Source organism: Macaca thibetana, chromosome 5, assembly GCF_024542745.1.
Source record: "Macaca thibetana thibetana isolate TM-01 chromosome 5, ASM2454274v1, whole genome shotgun sequence".
Lineage (NCBI taxonomy): Eukaryota > Metazoa > Chordata > Mammalia > Primates > Cercopithecidae > Macaca > Macaca thibetana.
In genome coordinates this window covers 182605668-182619898 of record NC_065582.1, presented here as the reverse complement: position 1 = coordinate 182619898, position 14231 = coordinate 182605668, and the positions used below count along the sequence as shown (strand labels likewise).

The 14231-nt window shown below is 52.2% G+C and overlaps 1 protein-coding gene across 2 annotated transcripts in view; it reads left to right on the top strand.

Moving 5' to 3' along the window:
• HTT (huntingtin) overlaps positions 1–14231 on the top strand; it is a 165940-nt gene that overhangs the window by 139986 nt on the left and 11723 nt on the right. For both annotated transcript variants that reach the window (XM_050792246.1, XM_050792247.1), the window contains 9 exons: positions 1606–1793; positions 4021–4147; positions 6548–6648; positions 7584–7738; positions 8170–8309; positions 9810–9892; positions 12106–12236; positions 12371–12500; positions 13603–13758. In XM_050792246.1, the coding sequence (XP_050648203.1) occupies positions 1606–1793; positions 4021–4147; positions 6548–6648; positions 7584–7738; positions 8170–8309; positions 9810–9892; positions 12106–12236; positions 12371–12500; positions 13603–13758 (1211 nt within the window). The remainder of the gene's footprint in view (positions 1–1605; positions 1794–4020; positions 4148–6547; positions 6649–7583; positions 7739–8169; positions 8310–9809; positions 9893–12105; positions 12237–12370; positions 12501–13602; positions 13759–14231) is intronic.

The window sequence follows — 14231 nt, the reverse complement described above, 5'->3', positions numbered from 1 at the left end:
GCTTTTTCTCCCAGCTTTTGTGCAATCCTAGTTATGGACGGGGTTTTCCTGCCTTTAGTCTTCTGCATAGTACTTTTTTCTTCTGGTTCCCGGTTCGAGGTTTTGTAATTAAAGAATGACCCAGAAGCAGTGGCATTTTCTTTTCTTTTCTTTTCTTTTTTTTTGAGACAAGAGTCTGGCTCTGTCGTCCAGGCTGGAGTGCAGTGGCCGGATCTCAGCTCACTGCAAGTTCCGCCTCCCGGGTTCACGCCATTTTCCTGCCTCAGCCTCCCGAGTAGCTGGGACTACAGGCGCCCGCCACCTCGCCCGGCTAGTTTTTTGTATTTTTTAGTAGAGACGGGGTTTCACCATGTTAGCCAGGATGGTCTTGATCTCCTGACCTCGTGATTCGCCCGTCTCGGCCTCCCAAAGTGCTGGGATTACAGGCTTGAGCCACCACGCCCGGCCAGCAGTGGCATTTTCATACACAGCCAAGGTCTTCTCTGAATTTTTATCTTGAACCTCTGTGGGTCCTTCAGGCTTCAGTTTGTGATTTCATGATTTCTTGTTGCTACCTAAGGAATATGAAAACACCCACCTCCCTACTCTGCGTCTTCCAGCCGAGCGGCACCTCGGGCTCTTGGTCCTGTGCTTCTGTGGCGAGGATAAGAATAGTGCCAACCATGTGGATTGAGATAGATCAGTTAGTCCATCCATGTCAAGCACCTGGAATGGATGACAGTCTTGTTGTGAATACTCAACAGATGCTACCATGACTTTAGTTAGATTTCCATTGCTTTGAAACAGTTGAGACATCTCAGGGCTTTGAGCCAGAGCAGTGGGCCCTGATGCAGGTTCTGTTTGGTTGAAGATGATTGTGCTTATTCCCTGTGGCCCTTGTAGACCGGAGTGGGAAGCTTGCTTGATTTTAATCACCTCGATAGGATCTTACTTCTTAAAGGTCATCCAATAAATAATGAGCCAACTCATTAGCCTGGGGCTTAATTGCTTAAGTCCAATGAGAAGTCATTCTCTATCCTAGGAAGTTGCCCAAACTGTAGAATCTCGTGGCCTGTGGGTAGTAGCCACTTACTACACATTCACTGACTCAACGAATCATATTTTAGTAGATACAATATTCTAGACTCAAGACACCATGATGTGGATCTTCCCAGGGGTGTGACGTGTTCCTCGGCGTCTGCCTTGGGAGTTTCCATTTCCATCAGAACCATGCCCCAGGGCCCTCAAACACTCTGATCTAGGAGAGCCAGTGAAGCAAGGATGACAGCGTGGCCCTTTGATACCAGCTGAGGGACAGACACAGGTCCTGGGAGACCAGAGAAAGACAAGGGGCAGAGGAAGTGTCCTAGAGGGTGGGCCAGAGGGCTGGGAACCAAGGCCAGAGCTCAGGTTCAGGACCATTCCAGCAATCCCAGCAGAAAATGGGGAGGATTGTATGGTATAGGCGGATATGAAGGAGGTAGACTCTGCAAGCTTTCAGTGGCCAACTCATTCTAGGTGATTCCACAATTACAGCTTGAGCAGCTGCTTGTCGGTCATGCTTCTTACACTGGGTAAGTAGAATGTGTTTTTTAAAAAGTCTTCTCTTAACCATTGCTTGTTTAGATCCGAAGTATATCACCGCAGCCTGTGAGATGGTGGCAGAAATGGTGGAGTCTCTGCAGTCAGTGTTGGCTTTGGGTCATAAAAGGAATAGTGGCGTGCCGGCATTTCTCACGTCAGTGCTCAGGAACATCGTCGTCAGCCTGGCCCGCCTGCCCCTTGTCAATAGCTACACACGTGTGCCCCCACTGGTGAGTCTGGTCGTTCCGTGTAGAAGACCAAGTACGGTGAAACGCATGGGTAAGCCCTGGGCTGGGCACACCGGAGAGGGCAGGACAGCGTCCCCGCGGCCCAGAGGCTGCCAGCTGTGGTTCTGGTGCCAGCTGTGGTTCTGGTGCCAGGCTGCTTTCCTCAGGCACCGTGTGTGGAGGTCGCTAGTAGAAATACTGGGTTTTCTAAAATGAAGTGAGGCCCCACATCCCTAAGAGATTAGTGTTAGACTTGATTCTAAAGCAACTAGACCACTTTGCTTACTGGTAGACCAGAAACCACACTCCCTCGAGTGAGTGAGATTTTCCTTTGGAAATAATTCATGTTTTTCTACACAATTTTGCTGTTGCCTTCAGAATCGGTTTAAAGTAGGTGTTATTGCTGGGCGCAGTAACTCATGCCTGTAATCCCAGCACTTTGGGAAGCCAAGGCGGGCAGATCACTTGAGGTCAGGAGTTTGAGACCAGCCTGGCCAACATGGTGAAACCCCGTCTCTACTAAAAATACAAAAATTAGCCAGGTGTGGTGGTGTGCACCTGTAATCCCAGCTACTCAGGAGACTGAGACAGGAGAATGGCTTGAACCCAGGAGGCGGAGGTTGCAGTGAGCCGAGATCACGCTACTGCACTCCAGCCTGGGCAACAGAGCAATACTCTGTCTCAAAAAAAAAAAAAAAAAAAAAGTAGGTGTTATTGATCAGGATGCTTGTTTCAGATAACGAAGAGCTTAGCTTGAGGAGAGTGAGGGTTGATGGAAGGGGACTGGCTTCTGCTCAGTGAAATGGCATCATCCCCCACCAGCCTGCTGAAGTAAGATGATGGGACCTGTTCCTTAGGGACTGCAGCATCCTCAGGCAAGAAAGAAAGGCCGACCCGGCAGGGTGTGAGCCAGCAGGTATAGGTCAGTGACAATGGAGCTGGGTCCCAGGGAAGAGGCTTGTGGCTGCTTGAGAAGGGCGCGTGCCCGTCTGTGTGTGCGTGCGCGTGTGTGTATGTACGCTGGAGAGTCTGGGGAGGCTTGCTCCAAGGACACAGTATTTGATCCTGAGAGATGAGGAGGGTTCTGCCGCAGGGGATGAAGGTATTCAGATGGAGAGCTCATTCGGAAGAAGAGGCCAGGGCCTGGTGGTGCTGGAAGCAGTTGCAGAACAGGGAGTTGTAAGCTTTCCTGGGAAGAGCAGCAGGAGTGCTGGAGAAGCAGGGCCACCTTTGCTGCATGGGGGTTGCTCTTGGCCCCACTCTTGGTGCACAGCGAGTCACTGTGAGTTCGTTAGCATCTGGTTCTGAAACAGTAACTGCTCCTTTGGAGGGGCTCGGGGAGACCATGTAGGAGGGCACAGTCAAGAGGTCATGCTATCTGGAACACACTTGAGGATATGCCAGGACGGACTGCATGCTGTAGATAAAATTCCTCTAGCAAGCTCTTAACCGGCATTGAGGAGTTCCCTGAGTGCGGTCATCTGGAAGGCAGCTGTGAAAGGCACTGCAGTCTCCCCCAGGGCAGGTACCAGAGAGGAGCACAGGGGAGCATAACTGATTTAAAGAGAGAGCTTTCCTGTGGTGAGGTGAGAGATGAGCTGGTCATTATCATAGAACCCCTCTGCCTGTGTGCAGATGTGCTGTGGGAATCCTGGGGTTCCGTTGGGTCCTCTGTCACCTCACTAAAGGCATGTCAGCTGAGCTGGCCAGACCTTCAGCTGATCCTGCCACTTGAACAGCATCAAGCCTGCCTCTGGATTCTTCTGTGCACGGTGCTTGTCTAATCACCTCATGCACAGAGAACTGTACTTCAGAGTTTACAGAAATAAGCTGTATGGTTCATTTTCGTGCCTGCTTGCCAACAAACATATCTGAGCTGAACTTCATTGAACGCCTGCCTTTATTCTAACACACCATCTGCTGTTTGTGGGCGAGGGGTGCTGTCTCTAACTCCTGCCTGCCTCTCCCAGCATCCCTGAGTGGGGTGTGCCAGCAGCCTCAGGGTGAGGACAGGAAGTGGGAGGGCAGAGCAGATTTGGAAGGGCCACTTGATGGGGAAGGAAGTCCCAGGAAGCAGTTGGAGCTGTTTTCTGGGGGAGAAGGTGCCAGCTTGGGGACAGTGTTGTAATGAGGAGGAAGCCCGGTGGAGAGAAGTGGGGCTTCCTGCTTCCTCACGGTGTGTCTGTCCTGACTTAGCTCGGGTGATGTCACTTCCTTTTCATCTTCTCAGGTGTGGAAGCTTGGATGGTCACCCAAACCGGGAGGGGATTTTGGCACAGCATTCCCTGAGATCCCCGTGGAGTTCCTCCAGGAAAAGGAAGTCTTTAAGGAGTTCATCTACCGCATCAACACGCTAGGTACTCTTGGGGCCTCTTTCAGGTCACCATCGTCGGGCATGTACCGGAAGGAAATCCAGAGCCCCAGTACTGGGATCTTCTCATTTGACTCCAGAAAAGATTTAAGCATGATAATAATACAAACCTGTGTGAATACATTTTGCAGTGTCAGCAAAACTCCTTTTACTGAGAAAATAGATCCCAGTTCCTGTGTTTTGTGGCTTGAATCCCAGCTTTTTATATTCTAGGCTTGTTTGAAGTCAGGAAAGATTCATGTGTAACAGACAACGTGAGGCCAAATTCTGCCTTCGATTTTGCATTTAGGCTCAACAGTGGCAGCGCTTGTCTCGGAGTGTGTTCTCGTGTTCACCAGTCTGATCCTGTTGTGTCTCACTGGTGCGTTTTCTCACATGGGAACAAGCAGACGGGAGCAGATGGAGTCAAGTCTCTTAGCACTCGCCTTCCTCAGAGCCTAGAGGCAGCATGGGGAGAAAGCGGGCTTGGGGCTCAGACAGTCCTGGTCTGCTTCCAGCCCTCTGTAGCTGAGCAGCTCGGAACAAGTCCTTCTAACCTCTAGAGACCCTCAGTTTTGTCAAATGTAAAATGGGAGTCACGTCTATTTCATAGAATTGTTGCAGATTTAGAAATTACATTTCTTTTTTTTTTTTTTTTTTTTTGAGACGGAGTCTCGGCTCTGTCACCCAGGCTGGAGTGCAGTGGCGCGATCTCGGCTCACTCCAAACTCCGCCTCCTGGGTTCACGCCATTCTCCTGCCTCAGCCTCCCGAGTAGCTGGGACTACAGGCGCCCGCTGCCACGCCTGGCTGATTTTTTGTATTTTTAGTAGAGACAGGGTTTCATTGTATTAACCAGGATGGTCTCGATCTCCTGACCTCGTGATCCGCCTACCTCGGTCTCCCAAAGTGCTGGGATTACAGGAGTGAGCCACCGTGCCTGGCCTAGAAATTGCATTTCTAAACAAGTGTTACCCCTTATTTCTAAATAAGTGTCGAAATGAATAAGTCACCACTTTCGCCCCTATTTGATGGCAAGAGGTGTGATCTTGTGGTGGGATTGTAATCAGTCAGTCCTCAGTGACTGTGCCCTGCTGTGGTGTTTCCTGGAAAGTTCTTGTCTTGTCCTAGAAAGTCTGGCAGGGGCACCCTGTCTCCACTGTCCAGTCTTCTCCCCAGGCCCTTCAGGCTTCTGCAAATTTGAGGCTCGTTTTCATCCCAGAAGGTTCTGGCAGCAGACGCCTTGCGTCTACTGTCCCCTTTAGTTAATTAGATAATTCAGTGTCCAAAGGGAACCCTGAGCAGGAACCTCAAGCCAGCTGCCTCACGGAGCTCCTCCTCTTCCTCACTGTGAAGATTGGTGTCAGTGGCCTCCTGGTCTCCCCCTTGTCTAACACGAGCTCCTTTGCTTACTTGGGTGCCCTTGCCCTTGAACTCCCCGGCAGACGTGCGTGACCCAAGACTGTGCTACGGTCCTTGTTTTTGTTCATGCTCATCTTCTTCTTGGTTCATTGTTTTCCCTGTAATGTCAATTGTTTTATTTGACATGTGTCTGAATCAGTCCTGCACGCTCTCCTTCTCTCTGTCTTTTGTTCTTTCTTTACCCAGTTTATCACAGGGACCCCGATGTCCATTTCTCTAGTTCTCCTGTCCTAAGCACCCCATCCTGTCTTTCTGGCCTTATCACAAGTGGCGTGTCTGCCTCAGACATCATGATGGGGGCATGAAGCACAGCTGTCAGAAACAACTGTTCGTTAGGTACACTCGAATTCAGCTCATCAATAGGAATGGAGGGTCTATCAGATGTGTTTTCACTGAATCCCTGTTCCTACCTCAATACACTCTTTTTTATCTATTCTTCTAGACAGGTCAGAGGAACCATTGCTTTGACTTTTAAATTTTTAGCAACTTTATTGAGGTAGAATTCACATACTACAGATTTCACCCACTCTAATCGGACAGCTTGGTGGCCTTCAGTTTTATCCACAGAGTTGTGCAGCTAGCTGCACAGTTTCAGGGCTGGACTCCAGGGAAGATTTTAGCCCCTCTTGTGAGTGGGGCAGAAGTGGCCCTGGCCTTGCGCGAGGTCATCTGCATGGGCGTCCCTGCCCTGTCCCTGTGTCTGCACCACTGGGGGTTGAGCAGGCTGCCAGGGCCGACCTGGGCCTGTGCCACCTGCCTCTCACGTGCCTCCAACAGTGCAGCCGGTGTCTGTACTTTGGTTTCCTTGGTGATGACATGGAGGGGATAGTGTTCCCTGTGTCATAGACCTGTGTGAGGTTTAAGGGACTTACTGCCCTTGGCGTGGGGCCTGCTCCAGGGGCCGTGCTGTGTCGGCATAGCTGTCAGCTTTCCGTTACAGGCTTGAGAAGGCTTGACACTGTCTCATGTAACATTTATATTTCTAGGCTGGACCAGTCGTACTCAGTTTGAAGAAACTTGGGCCACTCTCCTTGGTGTCCTGGTGACGCAGCCCCTCGTGATGGAGCAGGAGGAGAGCCCACCAGAAGTAAGGCCACACCCCATGCTGGTTGGCACAGGGACGGTTATGGCCACTTGCAGGCCTTTGGTGGTGAACAAAATAAGGCAGCAGACTGGTGTTTTCTTTTTTTTTTTTTTTTTCTCCTACCTTATTTTTGAGAGAGTAGCCAGATGGTGTCTTGACTGATATTCCAGAGCAGGGACAAAGCCCACTGAGGTTTGGGGGCTGCAATTACCAATGGCTGGAATGCATTTGATTACGGTGCGTTCCATGTTAAGGATCAATAAGATTGTGCTCTTTCTGGAAAGTATCTTTTAGTTTTATTTATCGGTATTCAGAGGAGTGTAGGTTGAATTAAAATGAAAAGGCATTTTATAAAGGCCGTGAGTAGTACATGGTTTCATTTTTCTAATGTCTTGCAGAGATTTTATTAGGCTTCTCGAAGTGTTCACGTACATTACGTTAATGTGATACTAAGAGTAACTGTACTCTGGCACAGCGAAGCCAGCAGAATGGGAAGTTGTGGAATGCAGGCCCTTGATTCTGATAGAAGGTGTGGTATGAACTCGCAGAAATGACAGTTTGGAGGGTAGACATATGTCACAAGTCATCAAGATTGTCTTTAAATTCATCCATAGAAGCTAACAGGTTGTCATAAGCAAAGCCTCTAAAATGTATGAGGGAATTCAAGGATAATTTATCAAAAAGTAATTCATGTTTGGAGTTTTGTGCCCAAAGGAGTCCTTGATTTGAAAAATGGGCGTTTGCCCATCAGATTGTTTCAGGGTCCGTATGTGCAGAGGCCGTGCCTCGTGCCCCGTGAGCTCAGCCTGACAGAAGTCCCTTGGTAGCACTTAGGGCTCCTCTTCTTCCCTTTGAGGCAGGGTGGACTCTGGGTTCTGCATTCAGAGCTGGTTGTGGGTGTCTTGCTGTTCTTGTTGACCTGTGGGCTCTCCTTCCAGGAAGACACAGAGAGGACGCAGATCAACGTCCTGGCCGTGCAGGCCATCACCTCACTGGTGCTCAGTGCAATGACCGTGCCTGTGGCCGGCAACCCAGCTGTGAGCTGCTTGGAGCAGCAGCCCCGGAACAAGCCTCTGAAAGCTCTGGACACCAGGTTTGCCTGAATTCCCACGTGTCTCCAGGACATCATGGGTGCTGTGGACAGCGGGGTCCCCGCTGAAGCATCCAGCAGCTTCACCCAGGCTGTTTTCCTCTGTTGCTAGAATTGAAAACGCTGTCCATGTGGCCTGTGCAGGAGGTGCAGACCCAAAGGTGGCCTCTTGGCCATTGAGGAGCTGGAAACGCGACGGGAACTGACATGGGGTTATTGGGCATTTAGGGGTAAACATTAGCAGAGCAAGAATGAGCGGGCAAGTGGTAGAACACCCACCTAAGGGCTCATGGACAGGTGCTCACTTAGGAAGTGAGTTTCGTTTGGTATTACACCAGGTTCCTTTAGGCAGGGCGGAGGGAAAGTTCTGGCGTTTTTCACTTGTAAGATTTTGAAGGAAACAAAACACTCTTTACCTTTTTTCTGAAATGTAGGTTTGGGAGGAAGCTGAGCATTATCAGAGGGATTGTAGAGCAAGAGATTCAAGCAATGGTTTCAAAGAGAGAGAACATCGCCACCCATCATTTATACCAGGCGTGGGATCCTGTCCCTTCTCTGTCCCCGGCTACCACAGGTACCTGAGGGAGAGGGTGGGGGTGGCTGTACTTGGGCTGGGATGAGAAAAGACTGGCGTGCTCACCACACCAGTTATGCAGGGAGACCTGAGTGTGGTTTGAGTTGGAGGCTGTGGTGCTAAATAGCTGCCCCATTCATAAGCAGGAGTCTTATTCAGGCCCAGGGAGGAAATAAAATCTGGAAATGAATTAGGAGCATTATCTCCTGCCAGTCAATTCTCACGGGCTGTAAGAACAGCAGGATTTAAAAGTTGAATGAGTTCCTTATGTTAAGAACTCAACCGAGTTCATCTACACAAGCTGAATCTCCAGCTTTTCCTAAGAAACCAGGTGTGGCAGTGGCTGCAGGGCGGGGCACAGCTGGGCCTGAGCACCCCGCTCCCTGCACCTCTCCCCTCCCTGGGCCCTGTCTGTCGGTGCCCACTCTCCCACCAAGCCTGCCAGTTGTGTGCCTGCCCTATCACAGGCATCAGAGTTTGTCACCTGGTTTAAAAGAAGGGAGTTGTGTAGGGATCTGGGGATGCACATTTTTCACTGAACAGTATTTTAGCATAGAGGTTTGTGATTCCCTGGTTATTTAGGAGTTTAAGCACCTTAAAGGCTTTAATTGCAGAAAGGTCTATGTGGACATGCAATGTGTTATACGCAGTGTCTATGACCCTCAAATGTTTATTAGGGTATTGAAATAAACTGAGCACTTGGAGGGCCATGGCCAGCTTCAAGGAGTTCATAGGTCAGGAGGACCCAGGAGCAATGACCTGTCGTAGACGGCAGAAAAGAGGGGCACAGAGGTGGGTTGGGGGCATACACAGGCAGCTCCTGGAGCTCCAAGGAGAGCAAGTGCTTCCAGGGAAAGGGGTGTGGAGGCTCCTTGGGAGGAGGCGAGTTGATGCTGGGGTCTGGCAGAGGGTTAGCTGGGGACATTCGGCTGGAGGCTGTTGTCTGGGAATTGGGGGGATGCCCAGCAGAAAGACATGTGGAGGTTGTTTGGCCTGGGGCGTGGGGGGTGTGAGAGGTCGAGTGGGGGCATTATCCTGCTCCCGCTCCTGCTGGCTGTATCTGGTCAGCCTGGGCACCGAGGCGGGTTCTGGAAAGCACTGTTCACAGATGCTTATCTGAGCCCCCCAGAGAACTTGCCTGCCTGGACTGTCGGCTCGCCTGCCACTGCTGACTCCTAAGCTTTTGCAGCTCAGCCCACAGCCAGTTCCCACTCACAGAGATGGGAGCTGACGGGGGCAGGTGAATGCTGCAGGCTTATTTGTCATAGAGAAAAAGCGACAGAGTCCCGCTTGTCCACTGGCCCTGCCAGCTTAACGGGTTATAAAGTGACAAAGCCCCGAGACCCACAGGGCTCTGCACAACCTGGGCCCTCCTGCCAGTGGCGAGGGCAGGTGGCTCAGGCCTGCGTGCCTGTCTGGGCAGGAGCTGGGCTGGCACGAGGTGGGCCTGCGGCCCCGTGCCCCTGTGCAGATGAGGACTCAGGGTGCTGGTGTTCGCAGGTGCCCTCATCAGCCACGAGAAGCTGCTGCTGCAGATCAACCCCGAGCGGGAGCTGGGGAGCGTGAGCTACAAACTCGGCCAGGTCAGTCTCGCACCCCACCAGGCCCCTGCCCATTTCTGTCCTCAGACTTCGGTGCTTAACACACCCAGGAGAAAAGCTCAGTGCACTTTGTAAATGAAAGGAAGTTTTACCTTTTTAAAAAAAAATCTTTAATGTTCATTGTTTTTGTCCTTTTTATTCCTAGGTCCCACAAGCAGAGAAAATATTACTTTTGTTTTTATTTATGTTCTTTATTCTAGAAAGTAGTTAAGAGACCTCACATGTAGTGATAGAGATGTATATAAGAGACAGTGAGAGGGCCTGAGCTGGACTTAAGCAAGGACCGTGAGACACCAGAAGGGGTGAGGACAGAGTGGAGTTAGCTAAGATGCTCAGGAGGAAGTAGATGCCATGAAGGGCTCTGTTGTGGGGGGCTGCAGGCTTGGCCCTGAGTGTCCCTGTGGCCAGTTGTTGGGGGGGGCCCAGTGTGCAGGCAGACAGCTCGGCCACTTCCTGGCAGGTCACGTTGGTCTGTGCTTCTGTTTCCTCCTCAGGTAAGTGAAGGGATTTAAGGGTCCAGGTGTGGTGGCTCACACCTGTAATGTATAACATTTTAGGAGGCTGAGGCCGGAGGCTCACCTGAGCTCAGGCGGTTGAGGCTGCAGTGAGCCATGATTGCACCACTGCACTCCAGCCTGGGCAACAGACCAATACTCTGTCACTTAAAAAAAGTGTAAACAGAAACACAGGGCCATTTACATATGATGGCACATGGCAGGAGCCCCACAGGTGTACGCTCAGGGGAGGGCCCAGCTTTGCTGGCTGACTTGCACCTATCCCTCCACCCTGTGCTGTGTCTTTCGCTCACTGGGTTCCTGGTTTAGTGAAACCAGTTGTGCAGGACGGTTCCCTTGGTAGCTTTTGTTGCAGTGGAAATGGGTCAGGATATGGTGTGTAGAAGCACTTATGAGCTCTGAGAGTTTCCTCTTATGACTTCCTGGCCTGCAGCCTTCACAGCAGAAACCCCATGATGTCACATGCCTGTTTCTGTTCCCTGCTCTGTGCCCTGTACTGTCCTGTTCTGTGCCTGCTGGTTTCAGTGACAGGAGGCAGGGAGCTGCTGGACCAGCCTGTATTTTTCTAGACATAGTTGGAAAAAGAAGTCACGCTCTTCTGTCCTCTCACCTTTGACAGATGTTTCCACCTCAAGATAAGTGGACATGGCCAATAGGACGCACTGTACTTTTCCTGGATGTGTTTCTGAAGGGCAGGCTGAGAGTGAGAGGCCTGGAGCTCACTGGGTGCCTGTGGCCTTGTCCTGGCCCCGGGGACACTGGTCTGTGCCCGAGATATTCCCTATTCCCCACGCCCCACTGCATTTGCCCACATCCTTCGATGTTTGCCCTGTGTCCAGTGTCTGCAAACCGACTGTCATGGGATTATACTGGGGCTGAAGTATAGTGCCACCCCTGCCCTGTCGGGGACGTTCAGCCCCAGATGCCACTGGACTGAGCCACTGCTTGCTTTTAGGAAAGAGGAGTGGGGGTTATGGGTCTGGGCTTGGGGAGCACAGGGGCTGCTCCTTGGCCTGAGAGTTGTTCATACAGACTCCCTGCCCACTCCCTGCAGGGGTGCTGGGTCCCAGGGGGGAAATGGCCCTTGGTGCCAAGAACGTGAGTTGGGCCTAGGGCCAGTGATGATGGAGAACAGCTTTTTATGGGCACACAGCCCACAGCACTGTGCCAAGTGCTCGAGGCTCCCAGAGAAGCAGGCAGAAAGGAGGACAGTCGAGGTGTGCTGAGCACGTGGTGGCTGTGTGATCTGGAGCGCGGGTCACAGAGGCGCGGGGACGCTCTGGCCTGGGGTTTACCACAATGACTGCCAGTGGCGGAGATTGGAAAAGAAATCTCACGCGTTGGTTCCGTGTTTTGGGGACTGCATTGAGATCTCACTTACGAGTGAGAGCGTCCCCTTCGTAGAGCCTCTTTCTGTGTCGCCCTCCTCAGCCGCTCCTGGGGTTGGCTGACTCCTGATCCAGGCCCTTAGCGTGTGCTGGAGCTTCCCAGCAGCAGTCCAGCCCCCACCCCACCCTCTCTGTGGACTCCCTTGCCTGTAAGCTGGGGTGTCTGAACGACCCTTGCAAAGGGGCAGACTGTTCAACGGTAGGCATGTGCTGAGTCCCGGCGGCCGCACCCGCCCACCAGGAGCCTGGCACTGTGGCTGCAGCGCTGAGCAGCACCCTGTTTCTGTGGCAGGTGTCCATACACTCTGTGTGGCTGGGGAACAGCATCACACCCCTGAGGGAGGAGGAATGGGACGAGGAGGAGGAGGAGGAGGCCGACGCCCCTGCACCTTCATCACCGCCCACGTCTCCAGTCAACTCCAGGTTTTCCAATGGCCTTTTTCTTTTCTACAGAAATTTGAAATTTCTTATCAGTCATTTGATTTGTTTGAGGTGCTTCTTGAAATGAGCCTCTCATCTTCTGTACCCAGAAAACACCCATCTTGCATATTCTACAGGAAACACCGGGCTGGAGTTGACATCCATTCCTGTTCGCAGTTTTTACTCGAGTTGTACAGCCGCTGGATCCTGCCATCCAACTCAGCCAGGAGGACCCCGGCCATCCTGATCAGTGAGGTGGTTCGATCCGTAAGTGAGCCTTCCCATTCCCCTCACACTGGCACATGCCACACGCACCACACACGCTGCACACACAGACACGCCACACCACACGTACCACATGCACCACACACACGCTGCACACACAGACGCGCCACACCACACGCACCACGTGCACCACACACACGTCACATCACACATACCCCACATGCACGGAACACACACACGCCACATGCACACATACCCCACATGCATGCACCATACACACACACCACATGCACACGTACCCCAAATGCACGCCCCATACACCCCACATGCACACATACCCCACATGCACACAACACACACATGCCACATGCACACGTACCCCACATGCACACAACACACACATGCCACATGCACACGTACCCCACATGCACACAACACACACATGCCACATGCACACGTACCCCACATGCACACAACACACACATGCCATATGCACACGTACCCCACATGCACACAACACACACATGCCACATGCACACGTACCCCACATGCACACAACACACACATGCCACATGCACACATACCCCACATGCACACAACACACACACGCCACACGTGCACACACACATACACCACATGCACCACACACAGCACACATGCCACACGCACACACACACCACACACACCCCACACAGCCCATACACCACTTTCATGCAACACACACCACACACAATGCCACACTCGCCACATGCACACACACCACATGTACATACCACACACATGCCACACGCACCACACACATGCCACATGCACCACACACATGCCACACCACACACACCACACACAATGCCACACTCACCACATGCACACACACCACATGTACATACCACACACGCCACATGCACCACACACATGCCACACGCACCACACACACCACACACATCACATACATGCACCACGTGTACTATGCACACACACAGACACACCACACGCGTACACCACACACAGACGCACACATGCGTCCCGCACAGTAATGTCTCTTAGGTGTAAGAACACGACTTGCCAGTAGCGGCGTTCTGGATGTGTTGCCTGGATTCTAACTGCGCTACTCTCCCCTTGCTTTCCTGGTGTTCCACATCTCCAGCTTCTGGTGGTCTCAGACTTGTTCACTGAGCGCAACCAGTTTGAGCTGATGTATGTGACGCTGACAGAACTGCGAAGGGTGCATCCTTCAGAAGATGAGATCCTCGCTCAGTACCTGGTGCCCGCCACCTGCAAGGCAGCTGCCGTCCTTGGGATGGTAAGTGACAGGTGGTACAGAGGTTCCTGTCCTGAAGCCATGTGGGCCCATCTGCCTTGGGACCTGGTGTTGGCCAGAGGTGCCAGGTGCGGCTGCCTCCTTCCAAGAGTTGACCCGAGCCGGACTCCACAGCCCACGTGAGCTGCAGTGCTTCTCAGCTGGAGGGGGTTCAGCGACGGTCAGTGCCATCCACAGGCCACCGTGATGTGGGTCGTGGCGGCCAAGCCATGGTTTGGGGTCCCGTGTCCCTGGGCTTGTGACATCATTGTAGTAGCCCATCCCCACAGAACCATGGTGTGTGGTAGCACTGAAGCAGCGTAGATGGTGGAAACGCGACTGGCTTCCCCATGCTCTGCCCTGAGGCCTGACTGCCTCACTCCCCCTCAGTTATGTTCCAGGCCCCCCGAACTTCCTGACTGGACAGCTTCTCTCCTGGGGGCCATTTTGTCACAGTGACCCTGCGTTTCCAGTCC